Source organism: Peromyscus maniculatus, chromosome 2 (genome assembly GCF_049852395.1).
Source record: "Peromyscus maniculatus bairdii isolate BWxNUB_F1_BW_parent chromosome 2, HU_Pman_BW_mat_3.1, whole genome shotgun sequence".
NCBI classification, from domain to species: Eukaryota; Metazoa; Chordata; class Mammalia; order Rodentia; family Cricetidae; genus Peromyscus; species Peromyscus maniculatus.
In genome coordinates, this window is record NC_134853.1 from 68,227,522 (window position 1) to 68,255,411 (window position 27,890).

The 27,890-nt window shown below is 46.8% G+C and overlaps 1 protein-coding gene across 3 annotated transcripts in view; it reads right to left on the reverse strand.

Annotated features, from left to right (window-relative positions):
• Positions 1-1,742: 1,742 nt before the first annotated feature.
• Gne (glucosamine (UDP-N-acetyl)-2-epimerase/N-acetylmannosamine kinase) overlaps positions 1,743-27,890 on the reverse strand; it is a 55,165-nt gene continuing 29,017 nt past the window's right edge. For all 3 annotated transcript variants that reach the window (XM_076564102.1, XM_006986027.3, XM_016004630.3), the window contains exons 3-12: positions 26,609-27,060; positions 21,846-21,998; positions 18,845-19,057; positions 12,939-13,026; positions 11,781-11,991; positions 9,071-9,200; positions 8,514-8,735; positions 6,630-6,812; positions 3,785-3,901; positions 1,743-2,698 (exon numbers count right to left, since the gene is read on the reverse strand). In XM_076564102.1, coding sequence (XP_076420217.1) covers positions 2,463-2,698; positions 3,785-3,901; positions 6,630-6,812; positions 8,514-8,735; positions 9,071-9,200; positions 11,781-11,991; positions 12,939-13,026; positions 18,845-19,057; positions 21,846-21,998; positions 26,609-27,060 — 2,005 coding nt within the window. In that variant the 3' untranslated portion in view covers positions 1,743-2,462. The remainder of the gene's footprint in view (positions 2,699-3,784; positions 3,902-6,629; positions 6,813-8,513; positions 8,736-9,070; positions 9,201-11,780; positions 11,992-12,938; positions 13,027-18,844; positions 19,058-21,845; positions 21,999-26,608; positions 27,061-27,890) is intronic.

Below are 27,890 nucleotides of genomic sequence, written 5' to 3' on the forward strand. Positions count from 1 at the left end.
GGTGCTGCAGTGTGGAGGCAGGCTTAAAGGGGTGGGAGTGATTCTCAAGTACTTCTGGGGCTGAGAAGGCACAGCCAGTGAGCGTCCAACCCTCCTTAAACTATGGTAACTCCAAGTTTCTGGTGTTTGGGGGGTAGAATAGGAGTCCTGGAGAGTGAACCTAGGGTCTTAGGTGTACTAGGTAAGCATGCTACCACAGCCCCATCAACACCCCCTTTTTACTTTATGAGATGGGGTCCAATTTAAGAATGTTTAGAGGCCCCTCCATAATGCCTTACTCCTCTCCCCTGAATTCCCATAATCCTAGAACAGCTTGGTTTGGGTACCGTCTACATGCCATTGTCTGGGTTTCCTGAAGGCAGTGTGACAGTTCTCATCTGAAATTGTCCAGATGAGAAACTAGAGGACAGAAGTGATGGCGTGTGAGTCCTAAGGCTAGACTGTAAAGGGCAACACAGCTTATGGCTGATGTGTTCAGATTTTCTACCTGGTAACCCTGGGCCACTATGTGAAAAGCTCTACTGCCGTGGAGCCACCATGCTGCAAGGAAACCCAAGTTCACCTGGAGACCACCCAGGAGACCCCTTAAGGAAGAGCAGTGCTTTGTCTCAGCTCCAGCTACTAACAAGCAGAAAGTAACTAATGCAGTGGCATTTGTTAGCACTTATTTCAGGGGACAGTTAATAGGCAGAACTTTTGACTATGTATTTTGTCATCAATGAAAGAATAGATTTTAAGCTGGGTGTGCTGACTCATTGTCTATAATCCCAGCACTCTGGAAGCTGTGGCAGGATTGTTGGGAGTTCAAGATAAACCAAGGTTCTGAGTAAGACAAGTGAGATTCTGTCTCAAAAAGAAACACCTACAACAAAAAGCACAAATTCTAATTTAGTCAGTATTCAGATCCAAGGCTCTGAGCTCCAGGTGTTTAAGATACACACACACACTCAAACACTGACTCCCAATTCTGGGTCACAGGGAACAGTGAAAAGCAGAAGGGGCAAAGTATCTGCACTTAGAAGCAAAGACCCTATGCGGACAGCAGCTCCCCTTCCAGAAGCTCTAGTCCTGCTTGCTTTCTCTGGGAAGATAAGACCAAGGCCATGATTTGGACCCCAGTTTCTCATTAACCCTTATGAGTAGCTGGGTGGTGGTGCTGCACGCCTTTAATCCCAGCACTTGTGGGAGGCAGAGGCAGGCGGATCTCGGTGAGTTCGAGGCCAGCCAGGTCTACAGAGTGAGATCCAGGACAGCCAGGGCTACACAGAGAAACCCTGTCTCAAAAACAAAAACAACCTCCACGAATGAAGCATCTTTCAGCAGACATTGGGGTGTGACATCTGCCCAGTCCCTTGATTCTGGTGGCTGTTTCACAGGAGTATGGCTATGGGGAAGGCTGTGAAATGTGTAAGTTATGTTGTTAAAAGCAGCAAGCATGCATTTCCCGGTGAGCTTTCCTTCATTGGGTGACAGGCTCTCTTTCTGTGGCTGAGGAAGACTGTTAACCCGAACCTTCCCGTGATGCTAGCATTCCGAGGTCTACGGGGGTCCCGAGGCTTCAGGTCCACTGCTGTTGCTCCTGGGTGCAGGAAGTGTCGCTGGGGCCCAGAGTTTGCAGTCAGGCCACCCCATCCCCACAGCTCTGCACAGGCTCACGGGAAAGGTACACTTGGAGGGTGTGAAGCTATTCTTGGTTGTCAACTTGCTTACATCTGGAATTAATTAAAACCCAAGAGGCTAGATACACCTGGGAGGAATTTTTAATTAAATCATTTGAAGTAGAAAGATCCACCTTTAATCTAGGCCACACGTCCTGCTGACAGCCTATATAAAGAACATGGGAGAAGGAAGCGATTGCTTTTTGCCTGGCTGCCCTTGCTCTCCCTTCACTGGTACCGGAGCCTACTTCACGATTCTGATGCCCACTGAAGACCAGCTGAGACGTCCCCCTCATGGGCTGAACAACTCCTGGACTTCCCTCGGGAGACAGCCACTGTTGGACCAGCTGGACCCAGCCTGCAAGCTATCCCAGTAATCCGTTTATACAGACCGACAGATTCCTTCCATCAGTCCTGTTCTAGAGAACACTGACTTGATACAGAAGGGCAGACAAGAAGCAAAGCTACTTCTGCAGGTGTTGCTGGAGATTAATATCAAATTGGCCTTTTAAAAATAAGATTTATTTTGAATTACGTTTGAGGGAGGGGGTATGTACATTTGAGTGAAAACTCCCTCAGTGGCTGAGGCCTTGGATCCCCTGGAGCTTGGCTGTCAGGCGGTCGAACTGCCTGATATGGGCGCTGGGAACTGAACCGGGGTCCTCGGCAAGAGCAATAACGGCTCTTAACCACTGAGCCATCTCAGCAGCCCCGCAAATCTGCCTTTGAAGAAGCACTGATCTAAAAGAACCTGGCTCCACTAAGTAGCTCTTGGGTCTCGGTCCATGTCCACTCCCAGGAGACCTAGTGGATCCTGCGGGTTGTGTAGTCCAGAACCATGCTGGCAGCGCCAAGCAGGGCCGGGTCAACCAAATCTGAAACCACCACATCCACATCCTGTACGGAGGACAAGGCTTGCTGGCGGATGACATCCTTGACGATGTGGATATAGTGACTGGCCAGGACTCCAGACAGGATCACTAGCGAAGGGTTCATAGTGTGGAGGATGTTCACAACCCCAAGTCCCAAAGCAGTTCCAGCTGCAGGAGAGCAAAAAGCAGAAAAGTTTCCAGGAAATGCTAAATCAGACACCGGGAAGTTTAAAAGCTAGGTTTAAAGCTGTCCGGGAAGACCGGTCTGGTAGTGCACAGCTTTAGTCCTGTCCCTCAGGAGACAGACGCGGGTGGGTCTCTGTGAGTAGGCCAGCCTGGTCTATGCATTGAATTCCAGAACAGCCAGGACATGGACAGACTCTGTCTCAAAAAACCAAAACCCAGACCAAACCACGATTTCCTCTTCCTTACATCTTGTTGTTTTTTACTTTGAGACAGACTCTTACTGTGGAATCCAGGCTGACCTCCAGCTCTCAGCCATCTTTCCCGCCTCAGCTCCCCAGCCCTTGAGTCTTTGAGCTGCCGTTTTGTTTTGGGACAAGAGTCTCAATTACACGGCTCAGAACTCCTGGGATCAAGCAATTTTCCTGCCTTAGCCTCCTGAAAAAGAGAGGCCTATAGGAGTGCCATGACTTATTCTCCTTTGTGAGACAGGATCTCATCTGCAGCCTAGGCTGGTCTTGAACTCACTTATCATGCAAGCTGCTACCTAGCCATCTAGAGCTGATGTTCTCCTAACCTCCCTGGGCTTCTAAGCTACCATCTTTCTTCCCTGGTGTCAGCACAGACAACAAAGTGAGATGCCATCTGAGAAAAAAGAGGAATGGGGGTCTAGCTTAGTGGCAGAGTGCTTGCCAGAACGTATAAGCATTGCAAAAATAGGTAAACAAAATTTTATGTGTACTGTAAGATATAATCTTAATTATGTAAACATTACAAAAACAAATAGACTGGAAAGACATTCTAATAGTTGGTGATTCTGAGTGGTAAAGCTCAAGATAGTTTTGCTTACTATTATCCTATACTCTAAATACCTACAAAGTGAACCAGTAATATTTTCAGTATAAAATAAGAATTAAAACCCATTTAAAGGCAGTGCTTCTAAACACCTTCAACACGTTTCCCTTTTCCAGGAAGTAGAAAGAGTACCTCTGAGTACACAATGCAGAGCACTGCACCTAAGGGAAACCGAGGCTCCCTGGGAGCCCTGGGGGTCTGGGACCATAGGCTTACCAGTTCGTAAGATGCTCTGGGCCTTCACGTTGCCGAGTTTGGCAGCTTGGATGAGATGGAGGGCACCCACAGGTTCGTCTTTCGGCACTGACATCCCTTCCACCAAGAGCAGGTCCTCTGAAGGAACACAGGAGAAAGAGTCGTTTGTGAGCAGTGAGCAGCCCTGAGGGAGGCCTCCATTATAGCTGTGCCCACCAGCAGCAAGCTCTAAGGAGGCATTTCTTTTCACAGCTCAGAGCTATTTATCACTTGCAAACACCCACACATTGCCACCCAAAGCCTTTGCTACCCTCCTGCTATCAGTCTGAACTTACCTACTTGGAAGATGCTCAGATCTGAAGACAGCCTCCCTGCCTGCCGCTGCCCTCACTTCTCATTCCACTCTCATTAATCTCCCTTCTCTCTCTCCACCCTCCACACAGACAGACACAATGCTGCACTCTGAGGTGGTCTACAAGGCACTGGCAAGGCTAAGGCCAGAGGGACAGGCCTGGCCAGTACCAGCTCAGATCTGTTCCTGCTGTCACTACTGGCTACACAGGCCAGCCTACACCATTTCCTTTCTATAGGTTTCTCTTTTCTAGAAGACTGGGATAATAATACCTAGAATTATTTTGGGAATTAAATATAGACAGTGGACATGGGTTATGTACAAAGCTGGCTAGATTAAGTGCTAAATAAACAGTAGACACTTTCTTTTTGTGTGATGCTGTGTTTGTGTAGGTGTAGGGTGTAGATCAGGTGTATGTGTATGAGTGGAGGTCAGAAGTGGATTTGGGTGTCTTTCTCAATCCCTTTCCACCTTATTTTCTGAGTCGAGATCTCCCATGGAACCTGGAATTCACCACCTTGTCTAGACTAGGCCCCAGGGGCCCTCCTAAATCCAGCTGTTGGGATTGCAGATGTGCACCGCCATGCCTGGTTGGCTGTGGGTGCTGAGGATCCTAATGAAGTCCTCATTCTGTAAGACAGGCACTGTACTGACTGAGCCATCCTCCAGCCCCAGCACTGGACATTCTGCTGGTCTCTGCAGCCCTGTCTTTCTGTCAGCCAGGACCTGCTGTGTTTGGGTAAGTTAAGTCACTAGGGACACACTCAGATGCTGGGTCCCCAGCCCTAGCTCTGCTTCCTTCGGTCCTCGAGGTGATCAGGCCCCTGCCATGTGCTGCCATGACTGGGCCGTCATGGCCGTAGTACAGGGCCTGACTAGTCAGACTGAAGCCTGAACTAGGAGATCAAACGTAGCCCCAACCTTCTAAGCTTTTTTAAAGAAATAATTTAATTTTATGTGCATTGGTGTGAGGGTGTCAGATCCCCTGGAACTGGAGTTACAGACAGTTGTGAGCGGCCATGTGGGTGCGGGAATTGAACTGGGTCTTTTGGAAGAGCAGACAGTGCTCTTAACTACTGAGACACACACCCCCCCCCCCCCCCCCCCCCCGCCAGGCCCAACCCTAACCCCAAGGTTTTCTGAGACATGACCTCACTTTCCTACCACTCCTGCTTAGGTGTCCTCCGTGCTCTCCCCCTGGGCCTCACTCCAGCAGCTGTCTCCCACTTCACCAGCTCCCATGCACACCTCTGACAAGGCAGCCTTCTTGCACGATTTTCCACACTGCAGTCTTCACTCTCCGGCCCTCTCTTGATCCTTTACCTTGTTTGTAGCTCATCCCCCCCCCACCCACACACACACACACGCCTACGCAGGAACTGCACCCTGCTCTTTCCTGCATTCTCAGACTTTACTCCCATCCCGCTGTGTCTCATGTGCTCACAGACACTAGTGCCTCAGTCCCAGCTTTAACAACCCCCTCAGTACCTGTGACCCCCCGAACCCCCCCTCCTAAGCATTTGCACGTGGCTATCCCACAGCACCCCACTGCCATCTGCCACCTACACCTGTTTCTCTTAATATTCCCAACTCAAGAGGTCCATCAGAAAATTAAACATCACTCTAAAACTACCCTACTTAATCCATCCTCTAGTCAGCTACCATTTTCCTCTTAGAAATCAAGAGGTTGCCGGTGGTGGTGGTGGTGGTGGTGGTGGTGGTGGTGGTGGTGGTGGTGGTGGTGGTGGTGGTGGTGGTGGTGGTGGTGGTGGTGGTGGTGGCGCACACCTTTAATCCCAGCACTCGGGAGGCAGAGGCAGGCGGTCTCTGAGTTTAAGGTCAGCCTGGTCTGCAGAGTTCCAGGACAGCCAGGACTACACAGAGAGACTCTGTCTTGAAAAACAACAGCAAATCAAAAGGTTATGGTTCGTTGAAGAATCTGAAATTCAGAGCAGACTTCCCTGAAGGTTTTCAATGGTTCCTCTGACCTGCTGGTCCTCCTTACACCCTGTACCATTTACACACCGACACCACTGTCTCCACCCTGGAAGACTCCTTTTGGCATCAGACTTGCCTCCCTGACTCATGTATTCTCTAAAGCTCAGCTCCCAGGATGGTGCCCGACACCCCCTCCTTCCCCTGTATGGAGGGCGGGCAGGGAAGGAACCCCGGTGTCCTCTGTACAGGTAGCCACCTCCTTGGCCACTGTTCTCGGTGCATTTGGTACACTGAAAGTTGTTCATCATTTATTTTCTCACTATAATGTATGTGGAGTTTGAGTCCTGTGCCGACTAATGGCTGAGAAGCAAAACTCAAAGAACTCTCCCCTGGTGTCTTGGAGCTGTAAGGACAAGTGTAAGTCTGGTCAGGACCAGGGATGCCCTAGATGACAGCAGTGAAGACTTAGCTCAGAATCACGGCTTCCAGGCTCAGTCCTCTGTCATTTCTACTCCCGAGCACTTCGTCTGCACTTGGCTAGTTACTTCCGGAGGAGGTAAGGAGAGGGGTACGAACCGTCATGGAGCTTCTTTGCTTCCCTCTGCAAGGCCATCCCAGAGGCATACGCTTCAATACAGCCATGGCTTCCACAGGAGCAGTCAGGCCCATCCAGAGACACCACCAGGTGGCCCAGCTCTGCCGCACAGAAAGAGCTGCCGTGGATCAGCTCGTGCTGGTGGATGATCCCGCCACCAATCCCTGCAGTGAGAGACAAGTCACTGTGTGCCACTACCTGTCCGCAAGCTAGGCTGTGCCAATGCCCCATCTCTTCAGCCAGGCCTCTGGGGTTATAAAATGCCCACCTCTCTAGATGCCTGAGGCTCACTAAGTACCAAGACTTTACTTGGTGCCTCTTTGGAGCTGCTGCAGATTTAACGTCTGGTTGTCCATCCCGTGGCTTACTCTGACTTCATCTGACCCACCCTGTGTGTGGGGGGGTTTGGTCCCTCAAGCTCACACCGCCTAATCTGCACTAGAGTGAAAGGTCCCCAGGTGAGACAGTTCCCAACAGTGCCCCGGGAGATCCTGGCTCTTACTGTCTTGATGGGACTTGCATAGTACGCCCCTAAGTGGCTTCACCCCATTTTACCTTCCCCACCACTTCCTGCCAGCTCCCAGGTCACCTCCACAGGAAAAGGCCCACACCCACGTCCTGTACAAGCTCTGCTTCAAGGGAAAGCAAGATAGGACAGTCTAATTGTGTTACAGGGCTTGCTTCCAGAAGCACAGAACATGGAACAGGATTCTGAGGCCATGTCTGGAATTCTACCATTCTAAAATCACAAAGACGAGTGACTGTCTTATTATGGAGTACTAATGCATTAACTCTCTAGCTAGGAGTTAAAGGACATTTTACCTTTGAAGCCTCCATTTTTTTTTTTTTTCCCCAAGACAGGGTTTCTCTGTGTAGTTTTGGTGCCTGTCCTGGATCTAGCTCTGTGGCCCAGGCTGGCCTCAAACTCACAGAGATCCACCTGGCTCTGCCTCCCGAGTGCTGGGATTAAAGGTGTGCGCCACCCCTGCCCAGCCGAAGCCTCCATTTTTAAGAGCTGTCCTGTCATCTATTATTTTTAACTTTTATATGCATGGGCATTTTGCCTGTGTGTATCTAATTGAAACACACACATGCCTGGTAGTGCCAGGCAGGGAGTGTACTGGATGCCCTGGAACTGGAGTTACAGATGGTTATGAGCCACTGTGTGGTTATGGGAATCGAACCTGGGTCCTCTGGAAGGGGAGTCCATGTTCCTAACCACTGACCTATGTCTCCAGCCTCCATTTATTACATATTTTTGGCACTTGTTCCTCGATTCTTCTCCCTCTCACTGTAGCTCCCTGACTGCTCTGAGCTAGAAAATGGTATCCAGCTTTGTTAAAGCTGTTCAACACAAAAAAAGGACGCGCATGTCAAGACACAAGCTTAGTCAGGAGTGATGGCAGGCCATTTGGACCCAAGTCTGGAAGGCTGAGGCAGGAGACTCAAGCACTCTAGGCCAGCCTGGGCTACATGAGATCTTTCTCAGCCTAAACAACGAACAAACAACAGGAGCCTAAAAGGAAAGTGGAATATTACAAAATTTAAGAGCTATGTAGCCATGGTTAACCTGGACATTTGCAGCAATCCCCTGCCTCTGCCTCTCAAGTGCTAGGATTGCAGGTGTAAGCCACCATGCCTGGCTAAAATTCTGTATTCTTTTTTCTCTCGGCGATACTGGGGTCAGAAGATAGGGCTTCACATGTAGTAGACACATGCTTCTATCATGAACCGCCCCGAGAAAAGGGCAGAGACGCCTGACTTCTGGTGTGAGCATCTCCTCGGCGGTCTACTCCAGTGGCAGGGGAAGACCAAGGCGTAGTTCCCTGAGGGCTGAAGCCAGCTCTCGAGACCGTCCCCCTCACCTGTCCCTGTGATGAGCGTCACGAAGTTCTCCTGTCCTTTTCCCTGGCCAAACTTCCTTTCTGCCATGGCGGCACAGTTGCCATCATTGTCCACCCACACAGGGAGGTGCAGGGTGTCAGAGAGAGGCGTCCTGAGGTCCACTGAGTTCCATTCCTGTATCAGTTTGGTTGAATGCAGCACAACTCCTTCCTGGGGATTCACACGGCCACCTGTGGAAATGCCTGCGCTCCACGCCAAACAGGGAAGACAATTTTGATTACCATTTTAGGAAAGCCTGCCAACTTTCTTGGCTCCAAACAAATTAATTCACCCAACATCTCCTTGTAAATTATCAAGGACTGCAAGGGATCAGACATTTCTGAGCTAAATCTACAGCACCCACAGACCAATAGAACCAGCCACGCTTCTCCCTAATGCTTGCCGGCATGAGGCATGCTCGGGGCCCAGACAGAACCTGGAGCCTAGTCACAGGGAGACACCTGCCCAAGGTTAAGTGTAAGGGCTTGGTGAGCTGTGAACACAGAAAGAAACGTTCTTGGATCTGTAATTGTCTCACCTACTCCTAGAATTCTGCAGTTCAGTTTCACAGCCTCGGCTGCGGCTTCCACACACATCTGCAGGATTAAACTAATCCTCTCTTCGTAGGTTTTAGGATTGAACTGAGTGTACTTCTTAACTATTTCACCCTAGAAGATGAGAGAGAAAACAACAAAACACAGGTCTGTCTTGGTGGCCGTAGCTAAGGAGCACACTCATCCTGTGAATGATAGTCAGCTTTTTCCAGGGACAATCAGCCCTCGTGGGACGTTGCTGCCGACCGGTGTGAGCAGGACTTGTCCCTGAGATGAGCCTGAGTAATTTCCTGGACTCCATCCCAACACAAGGTTGCTGAAACAACAGCAACTCCACAGGCACGGAGGAAGACTCTCTTAGACTTGTGGTCAGCGGTGGGCAATCTAAAGCCAGTTCATTAAAAGGTCAGTTCATAAAAACCTTTCCAGGTTGACACAGTTCTCTGTTCAATAGGGAGGAGGCAACTAAATGGTTCCCTAGTGTTTGCAGTCAGTCAGTCATCTACTGGGTCTGAAGTTAGCAATGGTGTGACCAGGGAACTCACGACAACTTTCTGTGTGGACTGGCATTCACCATAGTGTACAGAGCACCTTGCTGTGGGCTGTGACTTAATTCAAGACAGAGATAGTCCCCTCCCAATTATTCTTAGTGTTCCAGGGCTTTTTTGTCTTGGGATTTTTGTTTTGTTTTGTTTTGTTTGCTCACCTCAGCTGTGTATTATTTTGTTTCAGAATAATATTATTAAAAAATCCCAAGCCAGGCAGTGATGGCACATACCTTTATCCCAGCACTTGGGAGACAGATCTCTGAGTTCGAGGCCAGCCTGGTCTACAGATCGAGTTCCAGGACAGCCAGGGCTATACAGAGAGACCCTGTCTCGAAAAATAAAAAAACAATCCCAATAGCTTATGATCACTTTATGAAACTAAGATCCCATTGAAATGTTGACTATAATTACGTTAAATTTATAATCCAATTGTAAAGTGCTGACATTTAAAAATACTCAACACTTTCACCAAGGATATCTTTTCAGGCCTTTGTATGGCACTATTTCATAACTGTATTTATGTAAGTAAAAGTTTTATGGTTTTGATTATTCTTAGGAATCTGGGTTGGTCTGAATCAGCTTTCCTTTTCCTTTGTATTCTTTCCTATTAATGTAGTTTTCCACATCAAGTACAAGGGTTAAAGCTGTTTATCATTAAAAAGAAATTGACAGGAGCGCTTCTCAGCCTTTACTGTGATGGTCGGCAGAGCACAGCCATGCTGTCCCCGGAGGTTCCAATGTAATTAGTCCGGGGCAGGAGCCAGGCACTGCAAGTATTACTGCGTCTGAGCTAATGTAATGCTAATGTGCAGGCATGTCTGACACACGGTCACATAAAGAGACCCAAAATCTTTGTCACAAATTCACATAGCCAGAAATTTACTGATACATATTAATCATAACATCCAGTCATTTACTGGATCATCCTAACTTTATAATCCAGTTAATTTATTCACATGGCCTATCAATAATATTTTTTGTTATGTATAATCTCCATTTTTGCTGTCCCTTGCTTTATTCCTTATTGTACAGAAAACTTTTTTCTTGATTTCAGTAGAAATGTCTCTATAATTTCACCTCTAAAGAGTTGTTGGTCACTGATAAAAATCCTATGTTAAGAGAATAGTCTATTAACTTTTTTAAAGTATAGGGAGGCCTTTTGGCTTCTCTTGAGAAAACTATGTTTTATTTTGCTTTTCATTAATTGACCTAATAGCAAATTTCTAATAATTTGTGTTTAAAATCTTTGCTATTTTTCAAGGACTCTTGCAACTTTATGTATCTGTGATGTCGAAGCAGAGTTTCCTGGGAGGCTTGTTTCCCACTGAGTCAGTAAGAGATCATCTGAGCAGTTTGTTGTTAGCACAAAGCTTTGCCCGCCCGCCTGCCCTGGCGGACAGAGCTCCGGCAGTGTGCCAGTTAGCAGAGTGAAGGCATGTGTGGTCCTCTGTGAAGATCAGCGTCTGAAAATGCAAACTGGGGGGAACACAGCTCACCCTGCTCCAGAAGAGGACATTCCTTCATCTGTGGGACTCTCATCTAGGTGGGGAGGTGATTACTGGACTCCATGCTCATGGTGTCTTCAACTATAGAATTTCTGTCCTCCTGAGAGCAAAGCCCTCTCTCATGTCTCAAAGTGTCCCATTGCCAACTCAAGAGTTACCATATTGGCTCCCTAATGGTTTACTTCTTTAAATGTCTGTTTTGTTGTATTTTCGTCTTTTGAGACAAGGTCTCATACTGTGGCCCAGGCTGGCTTCAAACTTGCAGGAATACTCCTGCCTCAGCCTCCCAAGTACTGGGATCATAAGCATTAGCTACCACACCAGCTTGAAATGTTAACAACCTGTAGATATGAGATAAACATTGTAATGGAGCCAAAAGTCAGCACTACAGACAAATGATGACAAACTCCCTGTGTGATTTCTAGTTCTACCTCTCACTTACACATTTTAAAAATCAGTTACTCAGCCGGGCGTGGTGATACATGCCTTTAATCCCAGCACTCAGGAGGCAAAGGCAAGCGGGTCTCTGAGTTCGAAACCAGCCTGGACTACAAAGAGAGTTCCAGGACAGCCAGGGCTGTTTAAAAAAAAATCAACCCCTCCTGTGAGACATCAAGTTAGGTGCTTCGCACTGACTTTACCTTCATGCTAACTATCGCCACTCTGAGATTCGTCCCTCCGAGGTCAACAGCCAAGGCACTCAGGGTTTCAAGAATATGGTCAATATCTTGAGAGATGTTCTCCTTCACAGGAGGGAAGCAGAACTGCTTCTGTAGTGGCTCTTGAAGGTCAATCGATTTGAGAAACTTTAAAATCCTTGGAACAGCATTTCCATCCCCATATATCTTTGAGCTGCAATATCCAAAACAGTCAGTTCAGTGAAACGGTTCTGCCCCACACGGCAGGCGACACCAAGGGCGCTGAAACCGGAGTCTCCAGGTAGAAACAATGTGTACTCTTTAAAATAACCTCTGGGCTGGGGACTGCAGATGTGGCAGAGCGCTTGCTTGACATGCATGAAGCTCTGACTTCAGTCTCTCGCACCACAAAAATAAAATAAAACAACATCCCCACAGTGTGTGTGTGCTTTAAAATGTGATACACATGATAAATCACACCGCAAATTTATTTCCTGTCATTAAAAAACAAAACAAAAAACCCAGAAACTACAGTCAGGCCTGGTGACATATAACTTTAATCCCAGCAAGTGGGACATAGAGGCAGAGGGAGCTCTCTGAGTTTGAGGCCAGCCTGGCTTACACAGTGAGTTCTAGGACAGCCAGGGCTGTACAACAGAGAGAGACCTTGTCTCAAAACACAAAAACAAAAACACAACAACAACCCCACAAGTCATAACTATGTAGAACTAACTACAGTAACATCTGGACCTTTTGACCACACTGTAACTTAATACCTGAATTTGGGGTTTTCTGTCTTGATTTGTTTTTTTGCTATTTTAGAAGTTTTTTCTTTACATTTCTGAGAAACTACCATATTGAAATAGAAGGAAGAACAGCCAAAATTAAGTTTTAAAGAAAACCCAATACACTGTTTTCTAATATGTAGTCAAATTATACCAGAGAAACACACTGTAGGGGTAGTACCATTGTAAATAACAGAGGCAAATTTTAAAATTTCTCCATGGGAACCTGGACATCTTGTCTTCCCAGCGGCTAGGGTGCGCTAATGTAAGAAGGAAAGTTCTGTAGAAATGGTTAAACCATGATGGGCCAAGCTTCCCTTGGTGCCTGAGGTAGCTCCCCTTCTAACCCCTCCACAATGAAAGGCCGTATACTCACCAAGGGTACTGTTTACCGAACTGGAGGTGGAGTGCTTGTAATATTTTATCCTGAGTGTCAGCATCCCGGACATGAAGAACATTCTCCCCTAAATAAATCCACAGACATGTTAGAAGGACTTGAAGTGTGACTATCCACAGAAAACCAAATAGCAGTGTGCCGGATTCATAACTGAGTCCTAAAAGCCAGCAGATTGAAAGTACTGCTGATAAGACTTCCTTTCACTTAGTGAATGCTTGCTTGGCTTTGGTTTTAGGGAGAAGGTCACTCTGTAGACCTGGCTGGCACCTAACCTGTGGCACTCCCCCGGTCCCCCCAAGTGACAAGGTCACAGGTGTGTGCCATCACACAGAGGCTTGTTTATTTTGGCAGTCCTGCTTGACAGCCTAGGTTAGCTTCGAACTCATGTCCATCCTGAGTGGGATTACGGGCATGTGCTGCCATACCTGGGTAGGGGGGTCAGCAGCCAGGTAGGGCTGGCCAGCCAGCTCTTGGGCAGGCATTTTCTCTCTGTTCGTCCCTTGGCCAATGTGAGAGAGTAAACATCCCGAACAGCCAGGCTTCTGCCAGGCTGGGCTAAGAGGAGTGGAAGAGAGACGTCTGGAGAGGAGGAGGGCCAAAGGAGGGATGACTTCCAGAGGGCCTAAGGAGGGATGACTTCCAGAGGGCCTAAGGAGGGATGACTTCCGGAGGGCCTAAGGAGGGATGACTTCTGGAGAGCCAAAGGAGGGATGACTTCCAGAGGGCCTAAGGAGGGATGACTTCCAGAGGGCCTAAGGAGGGATGACTTCCAGAGGGCCTAAGCATGTTTGGTGGAGAAGTCAAGCACACATGGAAGAGAAAGTTGACTGATGAGCAGGTAGTCCAGAAGAGGCAGGAGGGGTGGGGATTTTGATCATAGGTAAGAAGATGAGCAGTAGATAAGCAGGAGACACATTCATCTCCCTGACCCCTGGCTCCACTGAAAGGTTAGGAGGAAGGGGACCCTGGTGGGGAACATACATTCATGTAAGTGCAGTGACAGGAAGTACGGAGACCATACTGCCAAATCCACTCCAGAGTTCTGGGGCCACGGGTGTGTGCCACCAGGCCTGCGCCATCACGCCTAGCTCCTGTGACCTCTTATTTGGGCTCATCGCAGCTTCACCATCATCTCCTGGAAACTATTTCCTTCTGGACTCTAACAATAGCACGGTCTTTGGTTTTCCTATGACATCACTGAAAGTTCCTTTTCGGTTTTCTTTTCTGGCCTTCTAGTTCACTGTTGAACAGTTTCAAGGTTGGTCCTGGCTGCATTTTCTGCCCTCTTTGGACATTCTCCCTGGGTTCCTTGGTTTTAAATACTGTCTATAGCAGAGGGCCATTAGCCTCAATATCTTTTTTGTAGTACTAGTGATGGAAGTTTTAGCTGGGAATCTGACTGTCTACCCCAAAACTACTCTTCATCTTTCCTTACAGGATGTAGCCTGTAATTACTAGGTTCTGATGGATGTGAGAGGAAATATTTACAACTTTCAAGGCAATTGACCCTTCCTTCCTTTCCTAAAAAAAAAAAAGCTAGAATACCCACCAAGAACTTAGGCTGATTCTGATGGCTGTGGAGCTGCCACACCAGGAAGAAAAAACTCACTTCCTGCTGCTTCGGGGCCTCTGTACGGCAAGTGAACTGATGTCCTACCACACACCATCCATAACCACCAACTGTCAAACTCATCCCCGTCTTTAAATCTCCCTGACACCGTCCGGCTCCCTGTCCTCTCTGCTTTGATGATCTAACTGGCAGCCCCTGAACATGGCAACAAGCAAACTCTTTATTCCATTCTTCCCCACTGTTTCTTCTTCAGCGCCCCCATGGCATGAAAGTACACCCCACCGCTCAGTACAAAATCTAAGCATTACCATGGGTTCTCTCCATCTGCAGCTCACATGCACTGGAATCTTAGTGACAACATCCGAATGTCATTTTTCTCTATCTTTAATACACCACTGTCTTTCTTTGGGTTGTTATTGCTGTGAGGAAACACCATGACCAAAGCAACTTGAAGAGGACAGGGTTTATTTGACTTACACTTCCACATCACAGTTCATCATCAAAGGAAGTCAGGACAGGAACTCAAGCAGGTAGGAACCTGGAGGCAGGAGCTGCTTACTGGCTTGCTCCTTGTGGCTTGCTCAGCCTGCTTTCTTAAAGAACTCAAGACTACCAGCCAAGGCATGGCACCACCCACCATGGGCTGGGCCCTCCCCATTGATCACTAGTTAAAAAATGTCCTGCAGTCTTACTATAGCCTGACCTTACAGAGACATTTTCTTATTGAGGTCTCCCCTTGGGCTGAAGGTCCTAGGATGTATATATAAGAAAGCAAGCTGAACAAGCCATAAGGAGCAAGAAGTAGTTCTCCTCCATGGCCTCTGCTTCAGTTCCTGCCCCAGCTTCCCTTCATGATAAATTATAAGCTGTAAGAGGAAATAAATCCTTTCATCCCCAAGTGTTTGCTACAGCAAAAGAAAGCCAACTAGGACATCAATATTTTAGCTTATCAGTCTGTCTCAGTTGGAGTGGTAGTGCACATCTTTAATCCCAGCACTTGGGAGACAAAAGCAGGTGGATTATTGAGTTTGAGGCCAGCCTGGTCTACATTGCAAGTTCCTGGGCAGCCAGTGCTACACAGAGACCCTGTCTGGAGGTGAAAAAGTTTGCCTCTCATTTTTTGGGCAGAAGGAGAAAAAGGGTCTCTCTATGTAGTCCTGGCTATCCTGCAGTTTGCTCTGTAGACCAGGCTGGTCTCAGCTCACAGAGATCCTCCTGCCACTGCCTCCCGAGTGCTGGCATTAAAGGCGCACGCCACACACCAGGCTCTCATCTGCTTCTTAGCTAATAGTTTACAATCAGGCTGACTTAGTATCAAGATTATATCCTTGGCATGGGCTGTTCATCTACTTCTGCCTGATCTCAGCTGAAAGTGTCTTCTTTTGAAGAGGTCTCCCTTCAGCGTTTAATGTAGCCCATCCCATTACCTTGTATTACAGTCTACACGACACCTAGAGAACCTCGTATCTTCCTTTTGGGCTGCTTATTATCTTCCCTACACCACTAAAATGCCAATTATACAAGAGCACGGCACTTGGCAGTCTCTACAAACTACCATGAAGTTCTGTTGGGTCTGCCCGTCTTTCTGAGTTCTGATTCAGAAAAACGTAACTTTCCCTTTTCTTGATTTTCTGTTCTTTCTTTTGGATGCTAGTTGAGCCAAAGCATACCTTTTGTTGTTGTTGTTGTTGTTGTTTCTGGTAACGTGGGCTTCCTCTTCCTTCTTTTCTAAAGCTCTCCTCCCACCATGATGCCTAGCACTCTTTCAATTTCTTCCTCAAAGGAAGGGTCTCACACAGCATAGGCTGGTTTTGAACTTGCTATGTAGCCAAGGACACCTTGAACTTCGGATCCCTCTGCCTCTACCTTCCGAGTGCTAGGTTTACAGGCGTGCACTGTCACGCCTTGGTGCTGGAGACTGATCCCAGGGCTTCCTTCATGCCCAGTGAGCACTCTGCCAACTGTACCTCATCCTTAGCTCCTTAGTCTGGTACTGCTAGCCCAGTGCCTTGTACACCATAAGTGTTTTCTTAACAGATCTGAAAGAATCTCCATCCTGGACTTCTATTTTCCCTATAAAACAGGAAGCAGAGTAATACTCTGGGTGTGACATAAACATAATAGAAACACAGGGCAGCGATGACAAAGAATGGAAGAAACAGCAGAGCTGGAACTAATCTCCTTCGTTCTAGTCCAGTTCTTTTTCCATTAATAACATGCATTTTCCCATTAGCTACAGATACGTATTTGCACGTACACAGCATTAGAACCTGACTAATGCTGATCACATACATAGATCAGTTAGCACACGCATTAATAATCCTACTTACACTGTCATTACTTAGGACTGTCATACTCTACAGACTGAAAGGACATCATACCAGGCTAGAATACAGACTAGCATTCATTCATACGCTCGACACATTCAACTACAGTCTCTCTTAAACAAGGCCAAAGGCCATAATTAAGAACCATTTAGCTCTAATTGATTTTACAAAGGAATAAAAATGCAAATAGAGCTATGAATGTGGTAATCATCTGTTATTTATAGATATTGGGCTACAATTGGTCATTCACTCACCTACTTGTTCACAAACATGTGGCCAGATATACCTAAGTATATAAAGATATACCTAAACTTAACATCCTGCGACAGAGATACTTGCTCATCCAGGTTCCCTGCCACTCTACTCACAACAGCTAGGAAATGGAAACAACCTACATGTCCTTCAACTGATGATGGGTAAATCATGAAGTGTGCAGTAAACAGACGGGACTAGAAAACACCACACCGAGGGAGGTGACCCAGGTGTAGAAATATAAACACTGTGTTCTCTGATGACCACGAGGAGAGGAGGGACAGTGTGACAGGCGCTGTATGGGGGAGGGGAAAGGGGAGGCTTCAGCTGCGGAGGGTGGAAGGAAGGTAACACAGAGTGAGGGGAAGAAGGAAGGATGAATAACACCGAGAGTGTCGGGAAATGCACAGTTTTGTAAGATTACTTAAATACACACACGCACCTTTTTAAGTAGAGTTATGCCACATGAGGTGGTAATGTTCCCCCTGCCCCCCACACATGCAAGAGACATAGACTAACACAAACCTCAGGGCCAAGAATGGGAAACAACCCTTGGAACTGTTGGCCGGGGGTTCAAAAGATCCCAAACAACATAGGCTATTGCCTTCTAGAAGTGGAACATAAAGACCCATTGCTGAATATACCATGCACTCCGGCCACAGGACTTAGAGGAATCAAGCTGAACGGACCTAGGAGCCTCCTCCCCGTGGACTGGCTCGCACAGCATTGGAAGGTGCCATGCCAGAGGCCGAAGGAGAACGCCATCCATAGTCTTCCCGGATGTAAAGCCTCCAGAGCACAATGACCGGTGACACGTCATCCCAGTGGTGCAGCAGTGGCATTTCAACAGCAGCTGCTCCACTGGACTCCAGGCCACTCAATAGGGGGATTCATATAAACTCAGCCAACCGTCAGTAGCTGGAGATGTCAGAGACCCTACAGGCCACGCTCCTAACCCATAGGACGTCTAACTGCACTCTAAATAGCTGTCCTTATCCCCAAAGATAAATGTAGCTCTTCCCCCTCATCAAAGCAGCGTCTTTTTGCATCAGACAGAGACTCTTCCAGAGATTCAGAAGTGGTCGAAATGCAGAGAACAAGTGACTGTGGGGTGGCCATCCCCCACTGTGCATCTACAACACAACCCTAGACCTAAGGCTCAGGGAAAATCACCCAAGCGGGTGCAGAAGGTTTTAAGGGTCAGAGGACCAGAACATCTACTTTGAGATAGTGTCAAAGATAGACATGACAGGGAATCCACACCCATTAAATCTCAACAATATGGTTGCCTAAATAGGACCTGCATAACGGCAACATCTGCTGACATAACACTGTGGAAACTTCACAAAGCCTCACCCCTAGATAGAACTACAGACTCCATGGTTGCTGAGAGGGAGAATCAGGTTTCCCCAGGCACAGGCTCCTTCATAGGCTATCTAATCCCAAGTGGTCAGCCCTGAACACATACAAGTAAGCAACAGTAAATGGATTCAAGAGGGGTGTGTGTGTGTGTGTGTGTGTGTGTGTGTAACAATAAATCAGAAGAAGTCATGGACTTGAGAGGGAGTGGAGGGGGAAAACAGGAGGAGTTGGAAGGGAAGAGGAGCAGAAGTGATGTAAACACAGCACTCATCTGTGAAGTTCTCAAAAAATAAAAACGTGGCCAGCACCAGTCCATCACATGGCTACCGAGATGAGAGATACTGGTCAGCTGAGACATGGGCGAAGGTAAACACCTGTTTCTCGTCCGATCTGGCGTGTGCCCAGGTTGATCACAGGTGTTCCAAAAGCGCCCACCTCTCGCACTCCACAGCTGCTATTCCCAATCATACAGCCAGCGTGGGCAACCAGCTGTATAAACTGGTCAAACGGGACGTGCTTGACTGCCCGGAAATTGGGGTGATGCTCGATGCCCTTCTTCCGCATCACTCGGACCATCTCCTTGCTCCCTACGAAAGAAGGTCGAAGGATCAGATGCAGCCATTTAATGAATGAGACAAAGAAATCATTTTTAGTGGCCAGTATAGCCCTAATCCTTGTACCAGTCATTAGGAAAACTGTCACTGAACCCCCCTCCCCCATCTTTCCACTTTCTGGTGCTGGGGTTTTCATGAGCAGCACGTAACACGTGTGGTCAGCTCTCTGCGTCTCATCTAGCTCACTCAGTAGCAGCTGGGGGTTTCACACAGAACTCAGCAAAATGAGTTTATTTTATTAACGCCTCAGTGTAAACGTTCACCTTAATTAAGAGGCTAGCAACAAGCCAGCAGTTTCTAAGCAGGAAGGTCATAGACGCCATACATGAGCCGACTGGAGTGGCTTTGCCTAACTCTGCTCCCATTTCCACGAATACAAACTCCCGCCTTTGGGAACTAAACTTGGAGGCAATGTGGATAGGGTCTGATACCACAGCTGGCATTTCATTTTAAAATACAGCACTTTAAGACAATTTACAGCTCTAAGAAAAAATAATAATCTCCACTCCCTTCCTTGGTTTTCTTTTCCCGTGTGTGTGTGTGTGTGTGTGTATGTGTGTGTGTGTGTGTGTGTGTGTGTGTGTTTTCTCACATCTCTGCCTTCTAAGGCTGGAATTACAGGGAGGTCACCATGCCCTGCAGGCATCTACTTGTGCACAGCGGATCTAAATTCATGCCCACCCTTTCATGGCAAGTTCTTAACTACTAAGCCATATCCCAACCTCTTCTTTAGCTTTGGGGGATAAGAATTTCTTAAAAAAAAGACTTACTGACTTACTTATGTGTGTATGTTTGCCTGTGCAGGTTTATGGTACCTCCTGCATGCAGGAGCCCACGGAGGCCAAAAGAACATCAAATCCCCTGGGAATTGGAGTGCAGACCACGGTGAGCTGCCACGTGGGAACTGAAGCCAGGTGTGCTGCATAAGCAGTCCACTTCTAACAACCCTAACCATCTCTAGTCCTGCTTCCTTATTTTTTGAAACAAGGTCTCACTATATAGACCAGGTTGGCCTGAAACTCTTTTCCTAGAATTAAAAAAAAAAAAGATCTTTAATTTTATTCTTTTTTACTTATGTGTATGTATGGGTGTCTCTGGGAGGTATGTTCGTGTTCATGAAGGTGCTTATGGAGGCCAGAGGGGCTGACCCCGCCTTGGAACTGTAGTTACAGGCAGTTGTGAGCTGCCCACCATGGGTGCTGGGAACAAACCCAGGGCCTCTAAAAGAACAGCACAAGCTTTTAACCCCTGAGTCACTTCTCCAGCCCTGGCCGGGAACTTGTGAGCCTCCTGCCTCTGCCTCCTGGATGCTAGGATTCCAGGTGAGTGCAGGCACACCAGGCCTCTGCTGTTCCAGTCACTCTCTTCTAACCATGTGAGGACAAGTGATTCGTCTGCCTTAGGGACCATCAGGTCCCTACAAGCATGCATGTAGGAGCATCAGGGCAGAAGTCATCGGGCCACCAGAAGCTGTTTTTAAAACTTTCTCTAGGTGGCAAGACAGGTAGATGGGCTCAGGATTCCCACTCCCTGGAAGGTGACTGGCCACCTCCCTCCCTAAATGCCAGCCCTCATCTACAATGAAGGAGAATATGGCGCTCCAGAAGGTCCTCCTAATCCAAGGCTCCACTTTGGTTGAAGCCTAAACCACCAGCACTAATCTAGTCTTCCCAGGAACCCACCTCCCTGGAACCACAGGCACACGGGGCACTGAGCCACAGACTGACAGAGTCCCCTGCTGCTCCATGGACAGCAGAGGTGTGTGCAGGGACATGACTCATTTTCCTTTAAGTCAGAATGCTTTTTTCTTTGAGTCAGTGTCCCAAGGGATCTTCTCCTCAGCTCTGAGTAGCTGTGACTGCAAATACATACCACACTACACATCAGAGTCCATTTTTTTTTAATAGAAGAAAAACTATCTCTAATTCTAATGTGTACACATTCCGGAAAGTTATTACAAACAGAGCACATTACTCGGAGGTAAGCAGATATATTATAATTACTTATGCAGAACTTAAAGGAACCAAAAGAATTAGAAAAGATTTTGAAATATTGCTGTATTACCTGATCAAAAACTGGGTTGAGAGTCCTGTTTTTTCTAACAGAAAAGGTTCTTCAGAAGTAAGATGGCAATAGCTTTGCATTTCAAAGAAATGTCCCACTTCTGTTACCAAAAGAATCCTAAGAGCGCTGCAGTGAGTGATGTCAGCTACAACAACGGGGATTTGAAAATCCCTCCTCCTTGCCTAAGGTCTCACTTAGCACTAAAACTCACAGCTATCAGGCTGTGATCAACCACAGCAGGCCTGAGGGGGCTGGGGCCTCCAGATCCAAACTACTTAAGCTCAAGCTCATACTTGGAAGCATTGCTAAAATAAACAGGAAAGAAAACAAAAATTAACAATGAAGGCTATCTACTGCAGCCAGGGACACCTTTACTTGCCTAGAGATACTCTTGACCTTGACCTCTGAGGCTCATCTCTCACGCCCTTGGAGTTTCTTCTCTGTGGAAACTGGAGGGGCAGGCTAAGCGTGAGAGCAAACTGCAGGGCAGTGGGGTTCTTATAAACACCTACTTCCTGTTGTTTCTACCAGAGTTCACTAAGACATCACCTACAGCAGGATAGGTAACCTTGACTGGGATGCATTTCCAAAGGGCCTTTAACGATCAGTTGGGCAAGAACAGGCGACAGTCGAGAGGCAAGTGACAGAAATTAAGGTTTGAAAAGGCAGACGGCATAACTTCATTAAGTTCCATTACCTGCATCAATATTTGGAAACAGAACTAGGGTCCTCTTGTTAAATGAGATAAGTGCATCCAGTGTTAATTCAAACATCTTTATGGAATGCTTAATGTCAGTGGTCACAGGGTGCTGCAGTGCAACAATGTAATCTTTACATTTTACATCATCACCTGTTTAAAGAAAGGCGAACCACAGTGCTTCATTAGTTAGGACTCTTCTTGTTGTTGTTGTTTGTTTTTTGAGGCAGGGTCTCACTGTGTAGTCCTGATGGCCTGGAACACATTTTCAAAAGTGAAAAGGGAGAGCGCCCTTCCTATTAGGGTTAGCAGAGGTCTAAAGGATGCGCTGATACAGGTGCAGATGATCTGCGTGCCCGATCCCCTGTGCCAAGGCCCATAAGGCAGCACAGCTGGAACACAGTGCTGTGCCGTGACTCAGCTCACTCCTGGCCGGTAGCCAGAGGAATGCTGTCAGCTTTAACGTGGGAGCTGGGGGACTTGGAATTATCCTACAGTAGCAGCCAGAACACAGATGTCTACGGAGAGTAGTGTGCAGGACACAACCTCCTCTCAGTCTTCGCCCCGCCCTCCATCTTCATTCTGCGTCTACCTATTATCCTGAGGACATGCAGAAGGCAAGTCTCTCGTCTCTGGCTTTCCAGAGGATTTTCTCTGAAAGTGAGAGGATTCCCCCTCACACCCTCAGGGGTCTGGGAACTAAACCCAGAGTTCACTAGTCAGGAGCCAGCTACAGCCCCGAGGGTTGGGGTGCTAAAGAGCTTGTAAAGGACCATTCTATACAATGTGTTGGTAAGGAGTACACACAAGCCTCAGGGGAAGAATTCTAACAGCTTACTCCGCGAATGACTTCTACTTCTCACTTACCTTCCACTTGGAGTGCAGTTTTTTAAAAGCTTTATTTTTATCATTATTAGTGAGGGTTCATATGCATGCTATGACTTGTAGCGCATACCTTGCAGTAGTCTCCTTCCCTCATGTGGGCTCCAGGGATCAAACTCAGGCTTGGGGGCAAGTGCCCTTACCACTACCTCAGCCATCTCACCAGCTTTTTTTCCCCCCCAAGGATTTATTTATTTATTATATATACAGTGTTCTGCCTACATGCATGCTTGCAGGCCAGAAGAGGGCACCAGATCTCATTACAGATGGTTGTGAGCCACCATGTGGTTGCTGGGAATTGAACTCAGGACCTCTGGAAGAACAGTCAGTGCTCTTAACCGCTGAGCCATCTCTCCAGTCCTCCATCTCACCAGCTTTGATTTTTTTTTCTTTTGAGACAGGGTCTCATGTATTATTGAAGGTTGGCCTTGAATTCAATATAGCTAAAGACTACTTTGAACTCTTGATCTCCTCCCAGAGCTAGGATTACAGGAATATGCCACCATACCTGGCTAGGTGTTTTCTGTTTGTTGTGGGTTTGTTTTTTTTTTTCCATTCTGAGAAGGAAAGCTCAAGCCATTCTGTTGTAATATGACTAAATTTAAAATGTAGCTAAATTGGGCTCGTCAAATTATCTATTCCTGGCAGTGAAGACTGATATTTGCTGTTGGGATGCCTCTCATTATTAAGAGCTTAACATATCTTTTGACCTTGCTAGTATTTTCATTGGGGTAATATTAATGTTCAGGTGGCCAAGCTGCATGATGTAAGTGGCCTGTAAACACGGTGAAACCAAACGAAGCTGCTAGCGGAGAAGCAAATTGTGTTATCTGTACAAAATGTGTTATTGCCAGACACAGTTTTGGTTCACTGTCTTGTGTTTTCCATTTCACCAGTTTAAAATTAAAACAAGAAGCTGGGCATTGTGTGCACACATGTAAGCCCAGTACACGGGAGAATGAGGCAGGGATGCCGCCACTTTGAGACTAGCCTGGCCTATACAGTGTGCGCCAGGATAGCCACAGCTACACAGCAAGGCCCTGTCTAAAAATAAAGGAATAAATATAAAAACTAAAAACCCAGGTTTTGCTCTTTCCATAATGAAGTATAAACGGTCAAATAGGGCTTTAAGCTTGTATTTACAATCTCACTGCATTGTTTTCTTGATTTTTAAAAAATTAGGATTCTTTTGTGGGCCTGACGTGGGGGAGTGTCCATGCTACTGCACACATGTGGAGGTCAGAGGGCAAGTCTGTGGAGCCAAGTCTCCAGTCTCCTCCACCTCATATGGGCTGTCTGGACTGCACTGTCGGGGCGAGTCTTTGCCTGCTGGGCATCTCGCTGACCCTGCACTCTGGCTTTCTCATGGTTTCTTTTTATTCATTAGTTTCTCAGTGACATATTTTCCATGATAAAAGGAAAGCTAACGGTATGATCAGAGCAGAATGCAGGAGTATTTACTCAAAAGTAGAATGAAGAGACAAAGAAGAGAGAAGAGACCAGCTCACTCCACCAGCATTACCTAGATGGGACCCTTGACGGCTGCACATCTACCCAAGGTTAAGACTTACAGAAAATGGATCAATTCCTTTTCTGTTGTGATGTGTCTAAACTAAAAACAGCTAATTTGGGCTCCTCAAGAAGCTCAGTGGGTAAAGAGGTGCTTGCTACTGGGCCTGACATCTGGTCTAAGCCCAGGGGCCCACAAGGTGAAAGAATCGACTCCCACAAAGTGTCCTGCGATCTCTGAGTGTCCTGTGGGGTTTGGAGAGATGACTCAGTGGGTAGACTACTTGGTGTGCAAGCCTGAGGACTAGTGTTCGAATCCCTAGAGCCCACATAAAAGACAGGTTTGAGCCAGGCATGGTGGCACGTACCTTTTATTCCAGGACTTGGAAGGAAGGCACAGGGAGGAGGAGCTCTGTGAGTTCAAGGCTGGCCTAGTCTGAATAGCAAGTTCCAGGCCAGCTAGGGATACACAGTAGACCCCGTCTCAAAACAAACAAGCAAACAACAATAACAAAAACAACCAAAAGCCCAAAAACCAAAACCAAAAACCTTCAACATGGCATTATGTGCCATAATCCCAGCACTGAGGTACAAGGGACAAGAGAGTCTCTGGGGCTTGTTGCCCCCCAGTTTGGCCAAATCAATCAGCTGCACTTTCAGTGAGAGACCAGGTGTCAAACAAACAGCAACAGAAGAAAACACTAGACATCCACCTCCGGCCTCCACAGAGTGCACATGTGCACACACAAAAGTAAAAACAACAATTTTCCACACTAAAAAATAAAATGCAGCCAAGCGGTGGTGGTGGTGCACGCCTTTAATCCCAGCATTCGGGAGGCAGAGGCAGGCAGATCTCTGGGATGGAGGACAGCCTTTCAGGACAGCCAGGGCTGTTACACAGAGAAAAAACCAAGAAAAAAAAATAGAAAAAGTAAAAGTACCCTAAGCTCACACTGGAAAATAATAAAATAAATGAGGTTTACCTACTTTCTAACCTTTCCACTATTACAGCTTTTACAGAAATGGATCATAGTATACACACAGTTTTACAGTGTACTTCCCCAACACTGTGTGCCTGTGTATCCATGTGCATGCATGTGCTCATGTGGAGGCCAGCGGGCAACACTGGCTGTCTCCTCAGGTGCTCTCCGCCCTACCTCTTGAGATGCCTCTCTCACCAAGTCCAGAGCTTACCAATTCGGCTGCACCGGCTGCCCCCACTGTCTCCTGCACTCCACCCCACTGCACCTTACCCACCACGCTAGGCAAGGACATACCACCACAGCTGGCTTTTTGATGTAGATTCTTAGGGATCAAACTCAGGTCTTCATGCTTGTATGCCAAACATTTGACCCAGTGAGCCATCTCCTTCTCCTTTTCTCCATTTTTTGATAAAGTAAGAATTGTGCTCCTGGACAAGTATGGTAGCATATGCCTGTAATCCTAGCACTTAGGAGGTAGATGCAGGAGGATCAAGAGTTCAAGTTTATCCTGAGCTATATAATAAGTTCAAGTCCAGACTACACTAGATCCTGTCTCAAAAAAGAAAAAAAGAAGAAAGAAAAAAGAAAGAAAGAAGGAAGGAAGAAAGGAAGGAAGGGAAGGGAGGGAGGGAGGGAGGGAGGGAGAGAGGGGGAGAGAGAGAGAGAGAGAGAGAGAGAGAGAGAGAGAGAGAGAGAAAGAAAGAAAGGAAGGAAGGAAGGAAGGAAGGAAGGAAGGAAGGAAGGAAGGAAGGAAGGAAGGAAGGAAGGAAGGAAGGAAGGAAGGAAGAAAGAAAGAAAGAAAGAAAGAAAGAAAGAAAGAAAGAAAGAAAGAAAGAAAGAAAGAAAGAAAGAAAGAAAGAAAGAAAGAAAGAAAGAAGGAAAGAAAGAAAGAAAGAAGGAAAGAAAGAATGGAAGGCCAGCAGGTTAAGTCTGTGGACCTGAGTTCCACCCCAGATCACACTGTGGAAGGAGAGGACTCCAGAGGCTTGTGCCTGACCTCCACACATATGCACATCACGTTTTGGACATATACACATATGCATGTTTGCACATAATACTAAAATTAATTTTTTAAAAACTTCATCTATCCATATATTAAAACTGTTAAAGAACTATCCTTGTGAACACTACTTACTACAATATTTAGTGGAGTAAAAGCATTCCGTATACACAAACATAGCATAGATTTTAAAAATCAATCCAGTATTTCTATTTTATAGAGAACCTTGGAGGTAAAGATAGACCACAAAGCAAGAACTGTGAAGTAAAATCTTAGCTCTCTGGTCTCCAACGGAATATTATGTCCATGAGTTTCCAAAAAGACTGAAATATACCCAATACTTTCTGACAAAAACAACCATTGGCATGAATAAAGTCTGGCATACGTACCGAGCCACATCCGAATGATGCTCATATAGTCTTTATTCTTGGCTGAGAGCAGTTTGTCGTAGGAAGGGCAGCCTGCCAAAAGGATGCGGTCATGGTCCTCGCACATGGCTATCAGGTGCTGCTCCGCACTTCTGGTGCAGCACACGTGGTAATGAGCCAGTTTGGTGATAGCATGTCTGATAGAGTCATCAATGGTCCCACTGACCTCTCCCCCTTCAATGTGAAGGATTCGGATGTTCATCAAGGCAGCAGAGGTAGCCAGAGCCAGGGCGTCAAATCGGTCTCCATGAACGATCATGATGTCAGGCTTCAGGCGATTAAGGACATCTGGTAGCTTCACTAGAGCTAGGCCCACTGACTCTACCATGGCTGCTTCGTCTTCCCCTCTGACGATCGTATGGAGCCTGGTGTTGATGTCAAAGTCATCTTGCTCAATCATGCGATAAGTGTTTCTAAAGTAGAAGCAAAACAAGGGTGTGACCCCATGTTCTGACAAAAGGAAGCAGCAGTGATACTAACTCTGAAGGAGATACCTGTTCACATTTTTGCTTGCTAAAACAAGTCATTGAACTGAAGTATCAACTACAAATAAAGAGCAAAAACCATAAATGTTCCTATACCCGATTCGTGCTGTTACACAGTCAGTCGCTCCCGCCCAGAACAAGATAAAGCCTCCCCTCGGGAGGCTCCGCTGTGCCCCTCCCAGGCAGAACCAGGAGGGAAAAACAGTGAGGGAGAAGTTTTCTTTTGGTCAGGGCTTTTACTTTTTATCACTCACCTATTTTTTTTTTAAAGAAGAAATTGATACTTTAATGGGGGGGTAGTAATCAAAACAAGCTCTTTTTTTAAAAACCAAAAATTAATTAATTAGTTAATTAATTAAAAGGCAGGGAACCAGGATGCCTGGCGTGGCACTATACTATACATTTCTCTTAATTTTTTAAATTAATTTTTCAGTTAGTATGCAAAAAAGTAACGGGCTCATCATGACATTTTACACATACATACATTGTATTTTCTTCTCCCCCCATTCCTCCTCCCTCTTCCTCCTCCCTCTTCCTCCTCCCCACTCCTTAGCAGTCCCTTCTGCTCTCAGATCAGAGTCCATGGCCCTCTCTGGTCCCTTCTCCCCTTCAGACGTCACCCTCCTTTCAATCCACTTTCTGTTTCATGTCTATGTATAGACAGTAATTCAAATCTATGTTCTACATGAGAAAGTGAACAGGCAGTCTGTCTTTCTGAATCTGGTTTATTTTGCTTAACATAATTCTCAGCAGTTCCA